General features: G+C 43.6%; 1 protein-coding gene across 1 annotated transcript; it reads left to right on the forward strand.

Annotated features, from left to right (window-relative positions):
- The first annotated feature begins 1,936 nt into the window (after nt 1-1,936).
- Nucleotides 1,937-23,668, forward strand: gdap1l1 (ganglioside induced differentiation associated protein 1-like 1). Its single transcript, XM_018749147.2, has 6 exons — nt 1,937-2,521; nt 13,294-13,486; nt 16,827-17,000; nt 18,511-18,605; nt 21,765-21,879; nt 22,065-23,668. Exons 1-6 carry the CDS (start codon nt 2,324-2,326, stop codon nt 22,406-22,408), a joined length of 1,119 nt encoding a protein of 372 aa, XP_018604663.1. The 5' UTR covers nt 1,937-2,323; the 3' UTR covers nt 22,409-23,668.

Consider the following 23,668-nt stretch of genomic DNA (forward strand, 5'->3'; position numbering starts at 1 on the left):
ACTTCACGATTTAATTGCTTAATTATAGATTTAACTGTAACTGTATAATTATATCTTATCATAAATAATAATTAGTAAGTGCATCTAAAATTTGTGAAGTTTTGTTTAATCTCGTTTGGGAGAAAAGTGTCTGCTAAATGAAGAATATATCAATTTGAATAAAAATGTATATATATAATAAAAAGCAATGATGTCACCTGAACTGTCCGAAAACAACAAAACCGTCATTGAAAATAGCGGTAAATTGAAAAGATATTTTTTGGCGCCTCGTATATAAATTAATCGTGGGCGAATAAAAAGCCCGAAGGGCTGCGTTCTTACTGAACAGCTCTGTAGGCTTGTTATTGTTAAGATGCTCTTAACCCCCCTTGTTGAGTTGATCCCGACCGAACGCAATATTCCACCATAAAGCATATGGAACACAGTACTGCAGTACTTTCAGATACTTGCATTAATAACCTTGTTACCTTCCCCCAGAGACTAATCAGAAATATTTGTTACTTCATAATCAAAATGAAAAAAAAAATACACTCGAGCTTAGTAGATAGGCCTATATTGAGATTTTAATATGTATATAATAAAGCATTTATTTCTCTCATACGTACATTAAAACATGAAATATTTCCTAGAGTGGATTCAATACATTTGATGATGCCATTGCTGCCTTTGATCCTGCAGTTGCGAGCAGCACCGTTGTGTCAGTATACTTTGTTCTAACAGTGACTGTTATTAAATAGAACACAAACATGATGAGAACTACAGTGACACATATTTTAGGACAATGTAAGAAAGGGCTGGAGAAGCAGTGAAGGACCAGTCTGTCCGCTATAATCATACTATAATGCAGTACTGTACTGCGCTGAGAGCGGTGCCGCAGCGCCCTCTGCTGGCGGACACACAGCTCACACCCGCACTCCCGCCCGGCGCTCCGTCTCTCCGTAAGTGAGTTTTACCCGACAGAAACGCGGTCATGGTGTATTCATGGGTTCGGGAACTGAACGATAGGGCTTCCAGCGCTATGACTGGAGAAAATTCTCTCTGCTTCCGCACTCGTCATATTTCTCAATATTTCTTGCGGGGAAGCCCCAATATCGTGGGACTCCTTGTATCAGTGAGCGTAACAGTTTCTTTACATGACGACCTCTCAACACCCAGAATGGCTCTTATTATTATTATTCTTACTACACTATGGACTCGTGTCCTATTGTACTTTTGCTGTAAAAATAATAATAGGAGCCAACTCGCCCATTGTCGCTGTTCAGCCGTCTCAAAACTTTAAATATACTGTACGTATAACCAGTGTTATTAACTCTACTTGTCTTTCGACCCAGTCTTTACACTTCTGGCCATTTAGCCAGAATGCTCTACAGGAGTATTCATATCTAAGCAGTTTGTTTCCTTCCTTTTCTCCATAAATTCATTTCATACTAATAATATTTGCTGCTGTAAGAGTTGCAATTGGGCAGCTGGTACTGCAGTGGTTAAAGCTGCTGCTTTTGGGCCCAAAAGGTTACAGGTTCCAGTCCCACCTTCAACTGTAGTACCCCAGGTATTTGCTAAATCGCTCCAAAAAAAAATCTACCCAGCTGCATAAAAAAGTAAACAATTGCACTTGGCTCGACATTGTACGTCTCTTTGGAGAAAAGCAGCAAATTAATTAATTAAAATGGGCCGTTTTATTAACGAGAAGCTGTGTATGTTTCATCATGTTTATATTTACAGTGGTGCCACTCGAAATTATTTTCAGCACATTTTGTTATGGTCGAGTTCTGACCCGGGTTTTGTTCACTTGTGCTCCTTGCAATATTTGTACAACGATTTTACCGACCGGTTTTACAGACGAACGGCACGAGGAGGGGGCCGTTAGCTGAGGCGGGTAACGCGACCTTTCCCTTCCCTTCCCTTCCCTCCCTTTCCCTCCCTTATGGCAGCGGCTCCACGGCGCATGTTTGCGCTGTGATGTAACGCGCGCGCGCACGCACGCACGAGCCGTGTTTCATTCGCGTCTTCTCAACGACTGGCTGCACTCGTATGTGTGCGTTTACGTGACGCGGCTCTTTTGTATGTGTTCGCCGTACGTCAGCGCGAGTGCGGCTCTGCGGCGGTGGAGCGCTGGTGGCCGCGCTGCTATACGAACTCGCTCCAGCATCATGACGCTCTCTTCGCGGTGCTGAACCTCCGCGCGCTTGCTTTCGATCTCACTCTCCCGCTCTCTCTCTCTTTCTCTCTCTCTCTCTCTCTCTGACCGCACACCCCCCCCGTCCTTTCTTCTCCTCTCTCTTCCCTCAAATTCTCCCACACACACGGACCCAAACCCTCCGTCATGGCGTCTTCCAACAACGTAACCCCGACCAACTGTAGCTGGTGGCCTATATCGGCCATGGATGAAGAGGAGAAGTCGATCATCGCGGACGGAGAGGAGAGCCGGCAGCAGCAGGAGCCCGCGGCTGTAGAGCCCAAACCCTTCTCCAAAGACAGGCTCGTCTTGTACCACTGGACGCAGTCCTTCAGCTCGCAGAAGGTAAAAGAACGAATCAATGTCCCGATGATCCCGCACATGATGATGATTTGTGCATGCGCCCACGCGCCGTGGAAATGGTGTACACGTAGTACAGCATGTCTGGGAGGAGCTGCCCTGGTGCCGTTCATTTATTGCGAGTGTCGGTGCGCTTTTCCTGCGCGCGCACGCCGGTCGCTCTCGTCTCGGGCGAAGCTTGATTCATGCACCTGTTCCTGAACGTCGTCGCTCCCTCGCGCCGCGCTTCTCTTGCGTGGAAAAGACAGCACGCTCGTTCCACACCATCATGATCTCTCGCGGCGGCCCCACCGATGTTCGGCGGGATGATGATTCAGCGAACGAACCGTCACGAGGTGTTGGTTTACTCCTGGGGGGCTCGGGCTCACCGTTCTAACCTGCCCCGCGAACTCCGGCTCGTGCGCGCTCCCCAATGCTGAACGCGGCACGCGCTGAATTATTGATCAAAGACGGGGCGGCTTGGCGCAAACGCGAAGGAGCGGAGCGCTGCCCTGCGGAGCCTTGTTATAATTTATATAGCAGTGCTGTGTGCGTCTGTGCAGGACGAGTTCTTGGACAAAATTCACGTTAGACGGGGGCAACCGAAACGGGCATGTTTTCTTTTTACATATTCCCACACTTTCGGGTCGTCCATCAATCAATGTGGCCTCTTCGAGGGTTATGCTGATCAAACTTTGTGTTACATATTGCAAAGTCGTGCAGTTTTACATATGATATGAGAAGTGCACATGATGATCGTTTTTATTAAGGCACTTTGGCTGAGCGAAGCAGGAATTTCAATGCTGCAGTGAGCGGAGAGCAGCCAGTGGGTGATGAATAAATACACAGTTATCTACCTTGGTAGTCCCCCCCCCCCACATGCTATGAAATGACACGTGTTTCATGAGTAGAGCTTCTCAGTGGTCAGTGATGGACTTGAGAGATGGGTGATGTGGTGGTTGACGGTGCAGCGTGTTCCTCGCCCCGTTCCGTCACTGTGAGCCGGGGCTCTGGGCCCGCGCTCCTGGCCAAAGACCCTCTTGTCTTTCATGTGCTCATCGGCAGGCTGGACACACTCACTGGAGGTTGGCGCCTCATCGTGTCATCATTGTCCTTCAGGATTCAACTGACTGGCATGTTTACACAGATCAGTCTGAGAGGCACATGATAATGATGATCTTATTGTTATTATAATTATTGATTAGCTCACACACTGTAAAAGTGACTTGCAGTTTAAAAATGTATATACCTGGATTTATTACAGGAGCAAATGAGGTTCAGAGCCTCTATTCTAGGTGCAACAGTAGAGTTCCGTCTGGGTTTTATGTTTACATGTATTCATTTAGCAGACACTTTTCTCCAAAGCGATGTACATCTCATAGAAAATACGATTTGTGCATTACATTACAAGAAAGAGACATAGTTGCAGATGTGAGTCTCAAGTGCAGTTAGATTGTTTTTTTTTCCCCATCATATGAACCAATGTTCATCACACGAGTAGCTGTATAAAACTCAGAATATCGATGATTCTTGATCACCTTCCAACAATTTTTTTTTTTTTTTTAAATTTGAGATGTACAAACATTTATGTACATTACAGGAGTAGCTGTAAAGACTTATCTTGGCATCATCTTAAAGTTATAGTGAGTGAACATTTATACATTACATGAACTTAAGAGATGATGGGCGAAGTGAGTCTGGAAGAGGTGAGTCTTCAGATCCTTTTTAAATGTGGACAGAGACTCAGCAGTTCTGAGTGAGAGGGGGAGGTCATTCCACCACAACGGAGCCAGAACCGAGAACCTTCATGCTTTACCGTTCATGCGTGGGACCACCAACTGGGCAGATATGGAAGTGCATAACTGTCTGGCTAGTGTGTAGCAAATCATCAAGTCTTGTAGATAGCTGGAAGCAGTTCTATTGATGCTTTTGAAGACAATAACCAGGGTCTTGAATTTGATCTGGGCAGCTACGGGAAGCCAATGCAGAGAAACAAATGAAGGAGATACATGGGGATGCTTTGGCAAGTCAAACACAGCTCAGGCAGTAGTGTTCTGTATCAATTTTGTGCCCTTCGTGTTGGGTACAGAGAAGGGAATTTGGCACCATGTGATCTTCAGTGTGTCCCAGGAATGGTGGAACTGGTCATTAATACTTAGGGAGCAGGCATAAGGTTCTTGGCATTCCGAAGCAGCAGTTCACTAGCACTCAGAAAGCTTATGGAAGGGAACATTTTGGACTCTTTTTTTATAGAGATATAAGTGGCATTCGGTTTGATTTAGATTGATTGATTAATTTCTATATGCAACACAGACCATTAATTTCCAAGTACAAATCCAGTGAATAACAAAGAAGCACACAAACTATAATAGGTTCTTGGGGTCAAAGAAATAATAATGGGTGTAAACAAAATGACTCATCTCTGCTAAAATAAATAAAACTGAATGTTCATTGTCTAGGTAGGCTGGTATACATTTGGTAATATTTTGAAGGAACAACATTTTCAGTTACTTTAGTCAATTAGATTAAGCTTCAAGATGTCTACAACTACATAGAAATAAGTAACAAAAGTAACTCTTAAAATATTTACTTAATTAGCTGATGTTTTAATCCAAAGCAATTTACAGTGCTTTACCCATATATACAGTGACTTTTCTGCTGGAGCAATTTAGAGTAAGTACCTTGGCCAACAGTACTGCAGCAGGAGGTGAGATTCAAACCTGGATCCTTCAGGTGCAAGGCAGAGGCTGTAACCACGACATCAGCTGCTCAAATACGCATGTCAAAAATCTTCTCTTCGCAACTTGGGTGCTAAAATCTGACAGATGGCAAAAATCTGTTGATGAAGTCAAATGGGAAACGAAAGCATTTTCGCACTACTGTTCTGTGTGACTGGTTCTTTCTGTAAGTTATTGATTCTGGTCCTTATTTTTGGGTACTGAACAAGCCATGGAAAAGTAACCAATAACAGATCATTTAAACACCGTGAAAAAGGCAACCAAAGGAGTTTTTGGTGAACTTTTTTTAAGAGACCTATAGTAGCTCCCTCAAGATCTTCGACCTTTGCAGAGCAACATTCTGTTATGCAAATAGGTTTTTTTTTTTGCCTCATTTGGCATATTTCATCACATTACATTTCAAAATGAAAGACTGAGAGATAAAAAGCATAATTTAACATGTCTCATTACAGTTATGCAAAAATTTATCATATGTGACATTATTCTGTTTCAAAGCTTTCCTCGTAAATGTAACCTGAATGCTTGTGATGAACATCATCTTGTTCGTGGAATTCGCTGGTACCCTATGAGGTGTCACATCAGGCCGAGAGAACCGGGACGGAAAGACCTAAGTGTGGAATCATTCGTCTGGAGTCAGAGAATCAGGCAAGTTCTCGGTATCGGGAACAGGCGGAGGGTCGGTCTATCGGCGGCCGGGGTCAAAGTGGGAATCCATGGGCGAGGTCAGGAGACGAAGCGAGTTGAAGTGAAGATCCGTGGATGTGGTCGAGAAACAAAGCTAGGGGTCAAAACCGGAGAACGTGACCTGAGAACTGGAGATGCGTATGAGCCAGGAGTTACAAGGAAGGGCAGTTGTCCCTGACGAGATTCTGCGAAGGTATGGGAGCTGAGGAGGGTCTTTCAAAGGGTGAGCGGTTAATCAGGTGCTGGAGCAGAGTCGGGTGTTGTCGGTTGAGTTGTGGGCGTGGACGTGACATGAGGGGTAGAAAATGAGGTTAATATTAAAATTAGACTACATCAAACTCAGTTCTAAGCATGTTTAGTGATCCTAAACTGGTTGTAGTCAGTTTAGTTGAAGGAAAAACTTGTTCAGGTTGCCCCCGATTTACGATGGTCCAACTTACGATTTTTTTCGACGATAGTGCGCTAGCGATAGACATGTAGAAACGGTACTTTGAATTTTCAGAATCAGAACGAGCTTTATTGCCAAGTATGTTCACACATACAAGGAATTTGTCTTGGTGACAGAAACTTCCACAGCACAGACAGAATGACAGTGACAAGACATAGATGAGAAGATAGAATATGTGAATGAAGGATAAAAAATATATAAAAATATAAAGTACACAATATACAAAAGCAGTCACCAGACATTATATATATATGTACAGATATGTTCTATACAAATGCAAGGGAATGTGAGTAAGACATATGATGTGATAAATAGATATAAATATAAACAGTGTTATGTATTGCACTGGTTTACTCTCTAGGGGGGATTTAGCTGTTCATGAGGTAGATGGCCTGAGGAAAGAAACTTTTCTTGTGCCTGCCTCTCCTGGTGCTCAGTGCTCTGTAGCGCCGGCCAGATGGCAAAGGTTCGAAGAGGAAGTGGCCTGGATGCGAGGGGTCTACAATGATTTTGCTAGCCCTTTTACTGACTCTGGACGAGTACAGCTTTTGGAGAGCTGGGGGGGATGTGCCGATGATTCTTCCAGCAGTCCGAACTATCCGCTGTAACCTTCTGATGTCTGATTTCGTAGCTGAGCCGAACCAGACAGTTATAGAAGTGCAGAGGACAGACTCGACGACTGCAGAGTAGAATTGCATCAGTAGCTCCTGTGGCAGGTTGAACTTCCTCAGCTGGCGAAGGAAGTACAACCTCTGCTGGGCCTTCTTCACAATGGAGTCTATGTGGAACTCCTACTTCAGGTCCTGTGAGATGGTGGTGCCCAGGAACCTGAATGACTCCACTGTTGCCACAGTGCTGTTCATGATGGTGAGTGGGGATAATGCTGAGGTGTTTCTCCTGAAGTCTACGATCATCTCCACTGTTTTGAGCGTGTTCAGCTCCAGGTTGTTATGACTGCACCAGACAGCCAGCTCTTGGACCTCCTGTCTGTAAGCAGACTCGTCGCCATTCCGGATGAGGCCGATGAGTGTGGTGTCGTCTGCAAACTTCAGGAGTTTGACAGAGGGGTCTTTTGCGGTGCAGTTGTTGGTGTACAGGGAGAAGAGCAGTGGGGAGAGCACACATCCCTGGGGGGCTCCAGTACTGATTGTGCGAGTATTGGATGAGAATTTTCCCAGCCTCACTATCTGCTGCCTGTCTGTCAGAAAGTTGGTGATCCACTGACAGATGGAGGTGGGCACAGAGAGTTGGGTTAATTTGGACAGAAGGAGGTGTGGGATGATGGTGTTGAAGGCCAAACTGAAGTCCACGAACAGGATCCTCACATAAGTCCCTGGTTTGTCCAGATGTTGCAGGATGTTGTGCAATCCCATGTTGACTGCATCTTCCACAGACCTGTTTGCTCGGTAAGCAAACTGCAGGGGGTTCAGCAAGGGTCCAGTGATGTCCTTCAGGTAGGCCAACACCAGTCTTTCAAATGCCTTCATGACCACAGATGTTAGGGCAACAGGTCTGTAGTCGTTCAGTCCTATGATTTTGGGTTTCTTTGGGATGGGGATGATGGTGGAGCATTTGAAGCAGGAAGGAACTTCGCACATCTCCAGTGATCTGTTGAAGATCTTTGTGAAGATAGGGGCCAGCTGGTCAGCACAGGTTTTTAGAAAGGCTGGTGAGACGTCGTCTGGGCCTGGTGCTTTCCTTGTCTTCTGTTTGCGGAAGACCCGACGCACCTCCTCTTCACAGATCAAAGGTGTAGGAGGGGGGAAGGTGGGGGTTACTGGAGGTGTTAATTGATGCATGGGGAGAGGGTCTGAATGGGTGTGGGGTGTGAGACAGGGTTTATCAAACCTGCAATAAAACTCATTCAAATCGTCGGCCAGTTGTTGAGTTGACACGGTGCTGGGGGATGGTGTCTTGTAATTGGTGATGTCTTTCAGGCCTTTCCACACTGATGCAGGGTCGTTGGCTGGAAACGGTTTCTTCAGCTTTTCAGAGTAGTTTCTCTTAGCCACTCTGATCTCCTTTGCCAGTTTGTTTTTGGCCTGTTTATACAAGTCTCTGTCCCCATTCTTGTAGGCGTCTTCTTTGAATTTTTTCCCAGGCAAGCGATATGAGGAACGATACTCTCGCAGTGCTGGGCAGTAGCAGAGATCCGCATCCCCCAGTCTATCACGCAGGGGTGTATTAAATGCATTTTCGACTTACGATGGGTTTCGCGGAATGTAACCCCATGGTAACTCGGGGACCACCTGTATTCTTCCCAGTTTTGTTCCCCACGAGTGATGTCATCAGTCAGAAGCTCCTTATTCTACACCAATTCATCATGGCTTTAAGTCAGTGTTTACTCCACACTGAAACCGCTGAGAGACGTAATCGAACCAAATGTCAGCCTGCTGTCAGTGTCTAACAGGATTGACAAGAGCCTCAGTCCACCACCACTGCTGTGTGCTTTCTTCATTCTCCCTCTGTCCTCTTGGCGTTTTCCACTCTTTGTTTCTTTATATTTTCTAACAAGATTACCCTGAATTTAATTTTATTTAAGTCACTGAATGGCATTACAGAATTTTAAATGTAGTTACATAACAATAAGAATTAATAAGAATATTTGTGCATTATTAATATTAGTATTAAGGTTGACCATTCAGACTTTCCCGAAAAAATATTTTCCTGTAGTCGAGGTAAAAGGTTTGTTTGTAGTAGTGGCAAAAGAATTGGCAAGACTTTGAGAAAAACTTATTTTTAAGGTATTTACTTCTGGTAGCGGGGTGTGATGGTGCAGCGGGTTTGGCCAGGTTCCGTTCTCTGGCGGGTCTGGGGTTCGAGCCCTGCTTGGGGTACCCAGCGGTGGACTGGCATCCTGTCCTGGGTGTGTCCCCTCCCCCTCCAGCCTTGCACCCTGTGTTGCCGGGTTAGGCTCCAGCTCACCACGACCCTGCTCGGGACAAGCGGTTTCAGACAGTGTGTGTGTGTGTGTGTGTGTGTGTGTGTGTACTTGTGGTAGTCATTTTGGGCTCAGTCTTAGAAAGTTATACTTCAGAAAAACTGCTTTCTTCTTTTAAATCTCAAACTTTAAGTGTCTCTGATCTGTTCAGTGAAACTTGCTGCTATATTTATCTCAATTTAAACTTTTTGAGATTCAGGAGGCATTATAATGAATCATTGTTTTAATTTCCAAAGCATCTATGACTGAGCATACACATAGGGTACAAGCTATTAAATCTCAGTAAAAAATTTGAAGTTTTTTGGCCCATGTGCCATTACTCATGTATTCGTGCCCAACAGTGGTAACTGGCTGATCCTTATGGTGTTTGAGCGTCTTAGACTGAAAATGTGTCAAAATACTTTGAATGCAGAAAATATGCAAAATGTGATTGAACTATGACTAAGAAAATGTGTCAAAATACCAATAACAAGTTATGTATTTAACCTGTGGTCTACCTGGAAAGGGAGGACAGTGATTAATTAAACAACATGGTGTTGGTATAAAAATACAAGTTCCGCTTGCTGAGTACAGGCAGTCCCTGGATTATGAACGAGTTCTGGGTCCTCAGTCTGTCTCTAAGTCAGATTTTGACGTAAGTCGGAACAGTTGGGTATGGTGGGTATCTAACGTCAGCTAGTCAACTGTTTGTCTAAGTATATAGTACATCGTATACCTTTCTATGCATAACAAACATTAGAGAAACACTTGCAGATACACTACAGCATCTTTAATCTAACAATACAGTAATAATAATACAATGTAATGATAATAATAACAATAATAAATGTAACAACAGTATTTATAATAGAGGGGGACATAGAAAGAGATAATAATTAATGTTTCTACTGTCACGAGGAACGGAGGACAAGGAGGAGGCTGGACCCAAGTGCAGGATCGTTTATTTAGCATCAAAGGACTAGTCGTGTTCTCGTGGACGGGGACGGGCGAATGGTGGGTCAATCGATCGGCGAACTGACAGAGGTGAGGATCCGAAATCGTGGTTGAGGGACGAGGCGGGCGAGTGTTATGAAAGAGACGTGGAATGGGACTGGGGAACAATGAGGGACAGGACTTGGAAAAGCGAACATTAAAGTTTCTTTAATGCTTTGCGCGCGCACACACACACACACACACTCTGTATCACTCATACAAGACACTTCTCAACCTCTTTCCAGCAGCACAATCTCACTCAAGACAACCGTCCCCTCTGCGTTCTCAAACCTACCTCGCTTTGCTCTTCCAATGTTTGTTGGCGTTTCACCTTTTTCTGATCGCTTTATTATTTACACCTTAATTTCAATCGTGATCGTTTTCGTTTTCTTGATGCATCACCATCACTTGCATCACATTTACATTTTGGTTCCATGGTTACGAGGGTAAAAACAAACTATAGTAACATATGAGACACTGCTAACAGGAACGTGGTCCGACTGAAAAGAAGGAAGTGTTTGTCCTACCCTGGACTCACGCACCCAGAAGCCAATGAAATGCTGTAGATGTGCAATGTTTTGATGCACGTCGCAAAGTAGCGCCCGTTTGTTATTACGAACCATTGTATGTAACTCAAATTTTTAATATAATAGACTTAATTTTGAAGTTTTCATTTGATTGTTACTTAAGGGTGACAAAAAAATAACTTCTGGTCATTGTTGGGGGGGGAGGTAGGGGGTGGTTCATAACTACGTGTTGTACGTAGGTCGGACGTTCGTAACTCGGGGACTCTGTATAGAAAAGAATAGCTGTGAAAGACTAATAGCAAGTAACTGGAAAAAAGATGTTGTATTTATTATTTATTTGTATTTCTTTTTCGGAGCTTCTTTGAGTGACGGACAACTCACTAGTTGTGGTTTATCCTGATAATTAATCTTAGAGTAGCTTCTGACTGAGCCTTCCAATCTATACATTAAATAATACCATCGGTCCAGTTTAAATAGGTGGGTTGTTACATGACATTTATGTAATAATTACGGACACAGGAAAACTGCCGTTGCTGACCCATAAATTTGCTGATGGATTAAGCCTCTATTCATGATGTGGCACAGATTTTGTGCGTGATGGAGCTGTGCTTAACAAGCTGTTACTGATGCCAAATACAAAGTGCAAATGACTGTTCACAGCACTTGACAGTTCATGGTATTAGAAATAATGGTAGAAATGATATAGTGGCACCGTCACCGATATTAATTTGCAAAACCCCACAGTTTATATATTGCATGTGCTCGATGGGGAAATGATTATTTCAAATGCACTATTATAGTCATATGATAATGAATGAATGCATATATCATAAAATGTGTTGGTGTTATTGTCATGCATACAAAACTTTTATTCTACTATTTTAATCAGATTTTGGTTACATTTTTTTTTTTTGTCCGGGAACCTTTTATTTTTCCCATGAGGAATATTAGTAATTAGATCCCCTCACAATAGGAATTGAATTTTGGGATGATTTCACAGAGATGTATTAAACCCATAACATGGAGGACAGGTAGATAGATGGATGTGTATTTTTTAAACAACTCAAACATTATGGACAGGTGGAGCTAGAGCTGTTTTATGCAGATTCTGGGAAGTGATGAAGCTGAAGTTGCAACGACACAGAACAAGAAGTTTTACTGATGACTTAACACACTTGTGTTGCGTGGTAATCCCACCTTCTCATTCTGGCACTGGATTGAGATGTGGATTGGATGCCGTACCTTGCCGTGATTCTGTTGATCACAGATCCAAAGGACACGAAGGACAGTTTGCGCACAAAGAAGAAAGATGCTAATATGGTAGTACAATTGAAGGCTTTCTAAAGAAATCAATATACTTTCTGTGATTTCAAATAGGGTGGTGAATTCATATTGAGGTCTGAGTTGACTTAACTGGATGCTTTATGTGACTTTGGTCTCTTTCCGTCTTAACAAGGCAGAGGCATAAATAAGAGTTGGTCACTTTTCTAATTGAACGTTTTGTAATTATGATAGAACCACTGTACAGCTTTTGAGAGGAACAGACAAACAAGACAGCTGGATATAGTGTTGCCGACGATGCATTCTGCCAGTACTCATCCAAAATGCATTGTCATGTTAGTCTCTCTGTTTTTGCTTTTCTGTTTTTGGTGTAATGAGTGTTCTCTATATAAAGGTTCCTTGTTAAGTGTTTTAAAATAAAAGTGTCCTCTAAAGTTGAGCAGCTGTATATAAGCATCCTAAGTTTTATATTTGGATTCGAGTCTTAATTACTTTCCTAGTATACAGCGCATTTATTCTGTTGTTTTTATATTTGGATTTATCTGCTAATCACTTTGTCGAACTTCTCGGTGGCTCTGCTCGGTGTTTATCGAGCTACAGTAGCGGGGCCTGAAGAAACAAACATCTGATGCCATAAACTACTAAAGGCTTGAATTGAGACTCATAGTTGGTAGCTAGGGGGGTTGCGGTGGTGCAGTGGGTTTGGTCCGCTCCTGCTCTCTGGTGGGTCTGGGGTTCGAGTTCTTCTTGGGGTGCCTTGCGGTGGACTGGTGTCCCCTCCCCCTCCAGCCTTGCGCCCTGTGTTGCTGGGTTAGGCTCCGGTTCGCCGCGACCCCGCTTGGGATGGGCGGTTTCAGACTGCGTGTGAGTTGGTTGCTAACTTAGCCACATAAATTTAGAAAAAATTAGGTGATCTAAAGGAAATCCATGCCAGAAAAGCAGAAGTACACAGTTTTACACTCTAGTGTGGCATCTTAATGATGTTTGTGGTTTTCATACATTCTTTTGAAATGTTTAGGTGCCTGGTTGAAACTGTGCTACATTGTCTCAGATGATGAGTTGGATATTCTGTGTAGAGTATGTGAAGTGCAGATTTGGGACGGTGTGTAGAATGCGTACTCGGGGTGCTCTAGGTACTACGCAAGGGACAACGTCATCCGAGATGTTTTGGCATTCTTTGGCTGCAGGTGCGGCTGGTCATCCATGAGAAGGGTCTTCACTGTGAGGAACGTGACGTGAGCCTCCCGCTGACGGAACACAAGGAGCCCTGGTTTATGAGGCTCAACCTGGGGGAGGAGGTGCCCGTCTTCATCCACGGAGATACCATCGTCAGTGACTACAATCACATTATCGAGTACTTGGAGACAAACTTCACGGGAGGTATTTCCAAATCTAACTAGTCTTTCGTTGCTGTTGATACACCCCAGTGTGTAGCGGGGTGGTTAGGGCCTCCTCTGATGCTGGAAGAAGATTCTCTGTTTGTGTTTGTTTGGGTTAGTTAGAATAGTCTGTGCTCTCTTAGTTACGTTTGTTTGGTTTTAATTTGTTCATTCTTTTGACACCACTCAGGTTCCTTTCCCCATGTCTCTTGGGGTTTATAACATATAATATACAGTATACATACTTTTCAGTAGCTCACTTCACATGTATGTATACAATAAATCACTACTGCACCCAAAAAAAAAATCCTGCGTTTGCTCACTTCTTTTGGTCCCTGTCCGAATCACTGGCCTTCAGGCAGCTTAATGTTACACCCCTGTACCCCCTTTACGCCTAGACACGTGGGGGTCGTAACGGCTGTCATTCTTGTCATTCAGTGTTCTTCCTGTGGGGGCGTGGTGGCAGAGTGGGTTTGGCTGGGTCCTGCTCTCTGGCGGGTCTGGGGTTTGAGTCCTGCTGGGGTTGCCTTGCGACGGACTGGCGTCCCCTCCTGGGTGTGTCCCCTCCCCCTCCAGCCTTGCGCCCTCTGTTGCTGGGTTAGGCTCCGGCTGGCCGCGACCTGCTTGGGACAAGCGGCTACAGACTGTGTGTGTGTGTTCTTCCTGTTACGTATTTCTGTTTGATGTCATGGTCTTCGAATGAATTCTCTTTAATACTATGATAATGCGTATACCGTATTTCTCCTATGTGACGCTCCCACTCTAATAGTAGTGCCCCCCACCTGATAAGCCAGGGCGCGGCTAATATTTTTCTGCTGATTATGTTGATTTTTTTAATTTCCTTGTGCACGTATACGTAAAACTTTAGCTTCTTGAAAATAATCAATGATTAACCTTAATTTAGAGAACGCAGTTGTCTTCTTAACAACTACAACGGATTTCAAGCTGTCTGGCCAAAAAATTGATGCGGACGCCTACACCTAATGTTCGTCGCTGTCAACATCGGTGACTCGAACCTCACATTGGTCGTTCCTCAAACCAGTTTATCAGAGCAGTTTCAATATCTTCATATCTGACGGGCCGACCGGCTCCTGACTTTCTCTTCTCAGATAGGTGCGTTTTGTAATCGTGTCTTGTTCTGGCACCAATCTTGCACTCGCCAAACGGTGAACATTGAAAGCTTTAGCGGCGAAATGTTTTCCTTTTTCTTCAGCAACTGCAATAACCTTCAACTTAAAAGCAGATGTTTTTGCATATTTAATCCACGTTTACAAAATGACATCATTCAGGCCACATTGTTGCCACGTGCTACATGCTAGGAAGAATTAGGCAAACTTCATAATTTGCACAATCAGGCCTCCAAGAGACGCGCCCTGCCTGTAATTTGCGACGCGCCCGGGCGCGATAATTAGGAGAAATACGGTATCTTCTTTTTGCTTATTTCACTTGTGTTGATATATCGATGTTGGTATTTAATGACTTTACCATTGTAACTGAGGCGCTGAGGAAGTGTCTCGGGAAACTTCATTAAGAAAACGTTCAGAAACATTCCAGAAAGTGAGTTGTAAAAGCTGCAGCAGCTGTTAGTTAGTCAAATTCAATGAAATTATTTTGAAATGTTGAGAACTCCTTGTAGAGTAGTTGCAAACAATGTCTTATTTATACAGACAGTGTTAATGTAGTTTTTTAAGTGATAAGTGACACAGAAGCTGTCAACTGCTCTATGGTTGATTACAATTAGCGAAGCACTCGGGGAAATGAAACGTACAATGATCCGTGTGAATTGCTGTGCAGCTCAAGCCCTCCCGTGGAGCATTAGATACAGGGAGAAAGAGTACGGTGACCCATCAAGGTACAAAACATGAAAAGCGGCTTGTTTCTGCATTACAGGTGTTTGGGATCACTTGATAATAGGTCCCTGGTTCATACATGTTCAGTGAGAATCTAGGGATAGCTGGTAGTATAGGGGTTAGAGCTATTACCTATGGACCCAAAGGTTGCAGGTTTGATCTCCCACTCTGGTTGTAGTACCCTTGAACAAGGTACTTACTCTAAATTGTTCCAGTAAAATTACCCAGTTGTATAAATGGGGAAACAATTGTAGACAGACTAACATTATAAGTTGCTTCAGAGAAAAGTATCAGGTAAATGAATAAATGTAAATGCTCCTAGATAGACTTCACTGGAAAAGGATGTGAGTCAAAAAGTGATAATCATGTGTAAACTCTGTACTTCAGAGTGTGGTAAAAAATCAGGTATCTGGTTCTGTGTCAGGTCAGTGTTTTGTTATGATCTCAGCCTCATCCTGTGGTAAAAGACAGTATGAGTCAGCGTCAAACCCCTGTCTCAGGAGGTGCTAAGGACAGTAATATCTGTATCAGGGATTAAGCTTCACAAATGCTCTATGCCCTTTTGGATGTGTTACTTTTCCCTCTTTGTTGCTAAAGTTGAAGCTGTCGTTGTATGAAGCTGCAGCAACTGGAGGTTGTTATTCTTTAGGACCAGTCCCACCATCTCCAACTGCAGTGTTTCGAAAGTAGAGGGTATTGGTGTTAAACCTGCTGTGGCCGGAGGGGGAAGGGACTCACCCCGGGTGGGATGCCAGTCCGCCGCAAGGCACCCCAAGCAGGACTCGAACCCCGGACCCACCACGCAGCAGGCCCCGTCCAAACCTGCTGCACCACTGCACCCGCATATCCTCAGTTACATCAATAAAAATTTTTCTAAAATTTCACTCAGCCATCCTTCTACAACCTGTCTGATTTTTGACTTCAACTGGCCCAGTTAAGGAAAAAGGGAAAAAAAAAAACAGGCCCAGTCTGATCATATGTGTACTGAGTGACAGATATGCAGATATAGAGAAACACATACATACATAAATACTGTTGATACTGTATCAATCCGGGAGGAAATTGCACAGAATTGCTGGTTCCTTTTGACACTGTCCATCGTTTAAACCACTGGTCGTCTGACAGGTACCCACCCTAGTCTGTTCTCCATGGTGCTGTCTTGTGTTAGCGAAACGGAGCCCTGTTCCCATCATGTTTGCTTTCAGCAACAGTCTAATAGAGTAAACAGTAGTACAAAAGTATGCCGATAACACTCCATATCAGTATATTTTATTGACTTCATAGCTGGCTTCCTTGAATATAATAAAGTATAAATATGGAGAGCAGAAACAGAATATAAACAGATTATAATTATATTATGTACAAACATGCTCTATTTAAATATAAAGAGAGAGTGTATTTAGGTTAGTGAAATTATATTTTAAAAAGCCTTTGAAAACCACTGACTCTAATCTGTGTGTTTGCGTGTACGTCTGGCTCCGGGGTCTCCAGACACGGTGGCCCAGCTGATCCCTGATGCTGGAGGCCCACTGCATGCCCGTGTGCAGCAGTACCGGGAGCTGCTGGACAGCCTGCCCATGGACGCCTACACGCACGGCTGCATCCTGCATCCTGAGCTCACCACCGACTCCATGATCCCAAAGTACGCCACTGCTGAAATACGTAGTAAGTGAAGCCAGAGTTCGGTGCCTTCTGGAGATGAACACCGCTCACAGCTTCAAGGGAGATGAAACGCCTGCTCCGATAGAGAGATGGTGCGGATAAGGAGACTGGCGATAAGCCTGTCCTCACAGCGATGCTGAAAGTGAGAACAATCCAGGATGTTCTACACAAACTGTGTTCCGTGAACCCCGTGGCACCATGAATTAAAAATATCTGTCTTGGGTAACTCTACTTTTTGATTGGCCAGAGCTTAACAAGTCATCCCACAGCATCGAAGGGTGTTGTGTCCGAGTACCAATTTAGCATCCTTCATAGCAGGAGAACGCAGTACTGGAATCTCCAGAGCGAGTAACAAAGCACTGTCATGTTTGCTGGTCCACAGTATGGCACCTCACTGTTGACCTTGTCAAGAATCAGTTCCCCCAGACAGCAAACAGCAGCAATGGCAGGTTTTTAATGCAGGGGTCCTTGGCACCAGGCCATTCACAGAATGCAGGAACTGCTTTCCTTGCAGCAAGTGCTTTTATTACATAATGGGCTTCGGAATCCTTAAATCAGGCCAGGCTGGTGGTCCGGACAGAATTTTGCTATAAAATTAATGAGAACTGGGAATGCCACGTACACGTCCGTTAAGTCAGCCATTGCTTTGCAGTGTGGCATTAGAGATGGATCCAGGTTCCAGCCGGTTGTGATTTTCTGGCAATAAGTTGTTTTACTTTGTGCTTAATGACTGTGAGAAAATGTGAGGTGTATGTCAGCTGTGTTAACCTCTGCATCAAAAAGCCCACATTCCAAAACCCACTCAATAAAATCATCTTTCATTTACCCCTGGGAAAATGTTGTGGAACTGGTTTTGCTCCTCTGCAAGTGTGTTTGGCTGCCAACACATTGCAAAATAATGAGGCTAAAGGATTTTTGCCTCTGACCAAAAGTCTTGCCGCAAGGCAGAATTCAATAATTACCACATTAGAAGGCTGCCTTGCATTTCTCTTTACCACATTAGGAAGCAGGGAACTGTACCATATCACCAACACCTAAATGATGTGGACAACAAAGACATATTTACCAGAACATGGTCTCGCTGTATGTAAATCACATCTGAGCCACTATATATTTATAGCTTCAGTATTGTTAATCGCGCTATTTGTCCACAGGCACATGTCAAATCCCTCCCTGCATCTACTTCTGCCACTGGCTGAGTAAAAAACAGTAAAATTTGTTCCTTAAAGAAAGAGCACTTACTCCTGAATGTTGATGTACTGAACACTGATAGAGCTGAGTAAAATGTGTTCCATCTAGTAAGGCAGTGACATATTCTTTCACTAACCCTAATTAGCCTTTCCAGTTGTTGGCTTTTAATTTTATTGCTAGACCATCTGTAATGTTGCATCTGTGTTTTTTCACTGTTGTTTGATAATGAGGAGATTTGAATGACCCAGTTGCATACCAGCTTTTAATGATGAGCAGGAGCATCTCCAGGTGAAGTCGTACTTCTGGGCCTGTCCCTCCCTAGGACATCTGGCTAATGCTGCCTCTGAGCTGATGAAGCTGGACCATGAGGAGCCCCAGCTCATGGAGCCATACTTGTCCAAGCAGAAAAAACTGATGGTGAGAAAATATTTTTGTCTTCTGAAGTGTTAAGGACATCAACTCCTAAGCAGTTAACTATTGGAAAGTCAGATCAATATCGTAGTTTACTCTGAAAGGGAGTATGGAGATATTAGAGTACCGAGAGTCTTTGAGAGGAACAGAAAATTAGTGTTTTGCTCAATCCTTTTTTGAATGTAAGAAGGAGGGCTTTCAAGATAAAGCCTTGATGTTCTTTGGAGGAACTGCTGCTGGTGTGCCACTTATTCTCAGAACAACTAGGGTCTTCTCTAGGGCGAATTAAAGACCAGAATGTCTTGAGAAACCTTCAGCCACTTTCTTCAGAAGGCCTGTTGTCTGGTCATGTTGACAAGAGGAGCTTGTCGGGTCGCACAAATCATTCAGCAACCATCAGTGGAGGAAGAACTCGTAAGGCATAATAAAGAGTCCTTGTCATTTTGCCATTTTAGAACCAGAGTAAAACTACTTACAGTGGTGTTAGAAAGTTTGTGAACCCTTTAGAATTTTCTCTGTTTCTGGATAAATATGACCGAAAACATGGTCAGATTTTCATGCAAGTCCTAAAACTTGATAAAGAGAACCCAATTAAATGAGACAAAACATTATACTTGTTCATTTATGCATTTATTGAGGAAAATGATCCAGTGTTACATATCTCTGTGTGGCAAAAATATGTGAATCTTTAGGATTATCAGTTCATTTGAAAGAGAAAAGTCAGGTGTTTTAATCAATGGGATGACAATTGAGTGTGAGTGGGGGTGGCCCTGCCTTATCTTTTTTATATAAGGACAGAAATCTGGGACTTCCCTGTCAAAAGTTGGATCTTTACAACACAGGTTTGTGGAAGTGTGTCATGACCTCAACAAAGGAGATTGCTCATCACCTCAGAAAAAGAGTTAACTCTCACCACCAAAAGGTAAGAAAACCATTTCTAAAGAATTTGGACTCCACTAGTCCACTGTCAGGCAGATCATGTACAAATGGAAGAAATTCAACACCACTGTTACCCTTCCCAGCAGTGGTCAGCCAACAAAGATCACATCAAGAGCAACACGTTTAATGGTCCGGGAGGTGAAAAAGAAACTGAGTAAAACATCTAAAGAACTAAAGGCCTCTCTTGCATTGGCTAATGTCAGTGTTCATGGGTTCACCATCAGGAGAACATGGAACAACAATGGTGTGCATGGCAGAGTTGCAAGGAAGAGCCACTAGTACTCTCCAAAAAGAACATTGCTGCCTGTTAAGTTTGCTAAAGACCATGTGGATAAGCCAAAAGGCTCTTGGAGGAATATTCTGCGGATGGATGAGACCAAAATACAAGTTTTTTGGCTTGAAAGAGAGGCGTTATGTTTGGCGGAAGGCAAACGCTGCATTCCAGCATAAAAACCTTATCCCATCTGTGAAACATGGTGGTGGCAGTATCATGGGTTCGGCCTGCTTTGCTGCCTGTGGACCAGGATGGCTTGCCATCGTTGGAATTATGAATTCTGAATTGTACCAGCAAATTCTACAGGAAAATGTCAGGGTATCAATCTGTGAATTGAAACTCAAGAGAAACTGGATCATGCAGCAAGACAACAATCCTAAACGCACAAGTTGTTGTACCAAAGAATGGTTAAAGCAGAAGAAAGTTAATGTTTTGAAATGACTGAGTAAAAGTCTTGACCTTAATGCTATAGAAATGTTGTGGAAGGACCTGAAATGGGCAGTTTATGCGAGGAAGCCCACCAGTATCCCCGAGTCGAAGCTGTTCTGTAAGGAGGAATGGGCTGAAATTCCTCTAAGCCGATGTACAGGACTGAGCAACACTTACCAGAAATGTTTAGTTGCAGCTATTGCTGCTCAAGAGAGTCACACCAGTTTTTGAAAGCAATGGTTCACATACTTTTGCCACACACAGATATGAAACATTGGATCGTTTTCCATAATAAATACATGAACAAGTATAATGCTTTTGTCTCATTTGTTTAATTGGGTTCTCTTTATCTAGTTTTAGGACTTCTAGGAAATCTGATCATGTTTTAGGTCATTTTTATGCAGAAGCAGAGAAAATTCTAAAGAGTTAACAAACTTTGAAGCATCACTGTACATGTGTGATGCCTTTTCTTTCATCAAAAAACCAGATAATAGAATAAGAACGATAAACAGCCGACATAACTGTAAAAGGCAGAGCGATTTTCCTGCACTGTGAAAACTCTCAGCCAAAGAGAAGCCCATTACTGGAAAAGCTGCAGTAAGCTGGATGGTGGAGGCATTGTGCAGGGTGGGGGACATCCCATCCCCAAGGACATATCCCAGACATACAGAGTCACCTCCCCATCTGCTGCATTCACCGCTGGCCTGGGCACCAGTTCCTTGTCCCTCCTCAAATATCAGCTTGCAACCAGGGCGATTGCTCCTCTGTGTCTCCGATGCCCTTCAGGGTGTGACAAGGCTTTCATTTTCACCTGCAAAGACCTGGTCATGCAGATTTGCACAAACTGATCGGGATTGTTGATGTATTTATTTTTTTTTTTAATGAATCACGGGTAGACTGAAGCTCTGCAAGAGCTGATGCACACATAGGAAAGCTGCTATGAGGATTTATTTTCACACCCTTTAGGACAAGCTCTGCTGAAACACATCATTAGAAGGGTCCACTCTAAAGTGGTGAAACTCCAGTATGACTTACATTGGTACATCGTCTAACTGAAATTATATGGCCAGTACCTAATTATCACAATTGCTTATGCTAAGGCTCATCTGGCATGACTATTGGTCATGCATGGATACATTACACCTGTCAGGGCCACATGCTCTCAGTGCCCAAGGCTGAGTTGTGTCATGCTGGTAGGGCTGTTTTTCTGCTTTTGTGTGTCAGCAAATCTAAATGAACCTGAGCCACAACCCAGTAAGCAACACTTGGGTTGGAGCATTCACTTGTAAGCTGAAGGCCATTGGCTTCGCTCTCACAAAGAGCCCTACTGTACGGTCAGTGGGAAAGATAATTCCCTTTAATTGCTCCAGTAAAATATCAGGTGTATAAAAGGGTAAAACTTTACATCGGTTTGGACGAAAGTGTCAGCTAAGCTGAAATAACAGCATTGATAATAAGAGTGGATTCTGAGATGTTGCTGGGGTGGGAATTGAATGACGTGGCCCCACTGTTTGTATTCACAGGCCAAAATCCTGGACCATGACAACGTGAACTACCTGAAGAAGATACTCAGTGAGCTGGCCATGGTGCTCGATCAGGTGGAGGCTGAGCTAGAAAAAAGGAAGCTGGAGTATCAAGGTTGGTTGCAGTTTGGCGTGAACAATACCAATCCCATGCAGTATATGTAGCGTCTCGGGTTTGTTGTGTTCTTCATGACTTCTGTGTCACGTAGTTTCTTTTTGAGTGGCAAGCTTGTCCCGTTGAATTTAGAAAAAGACGTTAACGTCTAGTGTCGTGTTTTCCTTTCCGTTTTTGTACGGCAGGTCAGAAGTGTGAACTGTGGCTTTGTGGACCTGATTTCACCTTAGCTGACATTTGCCTAGGAGCCACGTTGCACAGGCTCAAGTTCCTGGGACTCTCGAAGAAATACTGGGAGGATGGCAGCCGACCCAACCTGCAGTCCTTTTTCGAGCGAGTCCAGAGGCGCTATGCCTTCCGCAAAGTCCTGGGTGACATCCACACCACACTCCTCTCTGCCGTTCTACCCAATGCATTCAGGATGGTGAAGAAGAAACCTCCCTCCTTTTTTGGTGCCTCCTTTCTCATGGGTTCCCTGGGTGGGATGGGCTACTTTGCCTACTGGTATCTGAAGAAGAAATACATCTAGTCACCCCTGCTGTGTTCACTGTCTGTGTATTTGTGTGATGTTTCAACTTTTCTGTACTGATGTTTTACAGCAGCAAAACATGGAAAAAAAAACACATATATGAAGACACTTACTTAACCTGGATATACACAGAAAATAGGAACATTCCATAGCAAGGAACTCTAACAGCACATTTTCTGGTAATTGAATGCTTTGTTTGATTTAATAGCGGGTTTTCCTTCAGGGTCACTGTTGGTCAGCTATTGCACTTTTTGGCTCAATGAATGAAGTCTTGTCTCTAGTGGATAATCACAGCACAGCTGAACAAGTGGTGCAGGAACACGATGGCTTTTTCTCGGTGGTGTTTCTCTGAGTTTTCAGGAGTGTCTCGAAGTAGCACCCTTTTTCCTCCAAGGTGGATGGAAGGATTTATAAGAAGGAAACATGCCTGTAGTCATGTAGTCTCGCTGTAGGTAACATTTCAGGCATTTCCATTTGTCCTGACTTGTCTCTTCTATTTACCCAAGGAGACTTGTATTTTCAGGATTCTTTTACTCTACAATACCTTTCTAGCTGTCAGATAGAACTACCAGACACAGCACTACCCGGATACACTTCAATGTTTAAGTACACTATTCTAAACGTTGGAAAATGTACCAATGTGACTCATACACTCAACACTCATCCCTTAGAATGGGAAGACATCCAGACACTGGCTTTGGTGGTGCGTTGAACTATATAGGTATGTGGAAGCCAGGCAGCATAAAACTGTGCCATAAACAACAGGGCTTAGATCCGCACTGTGGCCACCGGCCAATATGAATATTTTTTCCATGGTGTAAAATGAGCATATTATAAAGGCAGTTTGTGCTGTGAGAAAGGTCACACTGTGTTAGCAGTGTAATGAAAAGATGAGTCCTACCTGGATGGGACTGAGCTCTGTGATCCCACTAGAAGGTATTTGGGCTTGTTTCATGCCTTTATGAGTTATGGCAAATGCAATCTTCCACTTAATTTGAGGGGTTAGGGCCTATATGTCACAGAGGTGATACTCCTAAGTGAGTTTTTGCTTCCCCCTTTTTTTTTTTTTAAAACCTCTTAAAACTCCAACTATGCTCTATAAAAGACAATTAACATGGAGCAGCAGGAGGCATCATGGTTAGAGCTGCTGCCTTCTACTTGAATGATCTGGGTTTTGAATCCCAGCTTCTGCTGTCCTACTCTTGAGCAAGGTACTTACCTTGAATTGCTCCAGTGAAAGTTACCTAGCTGTATAAGTCA

This window comes from Scleropages formosus, chromosome 19 (assembly GCF_900964775.1).
Source record: "Scleropages formosus chromosome 19, fSclFor1.1, whole genome shotgun sequence".
NCBI classification, from domain to species: Eukaryota; Metazoa; Chordata; class Actinopteri; order Osteoglossiformes; family Osteoglossidae; genus Scleropages; species Scleropages formosus.

What these genes read in the sequence shown, in the direction of transcription:
- gdap1l1 (XM_018749147.2), top strand. Translation starts at nt 2,324, where the DNA reads ATGGCGTCTTCCAACAACGTAACCCCGACCAACTGTAGCTGGTGGCCT. An exon ending in CCAAGCAGAAAAAACTGATG is followed by an intron (nt 18,606 to 21,764) that starts GTGAGAAAATAT and finishes TTGTATTCACAG; the next exon opens with GCCAAAATCCTGGACCATGA. An exon ending in AAGGAAGCTGGAGTATCAAG is followed by an intron (nt 21,880 to 22,064) that starts GTTGGTTGCAGT and finishes TTTGTACGGCAG; the next exon opens with GTCAGAAGTGTGAACTGTGG.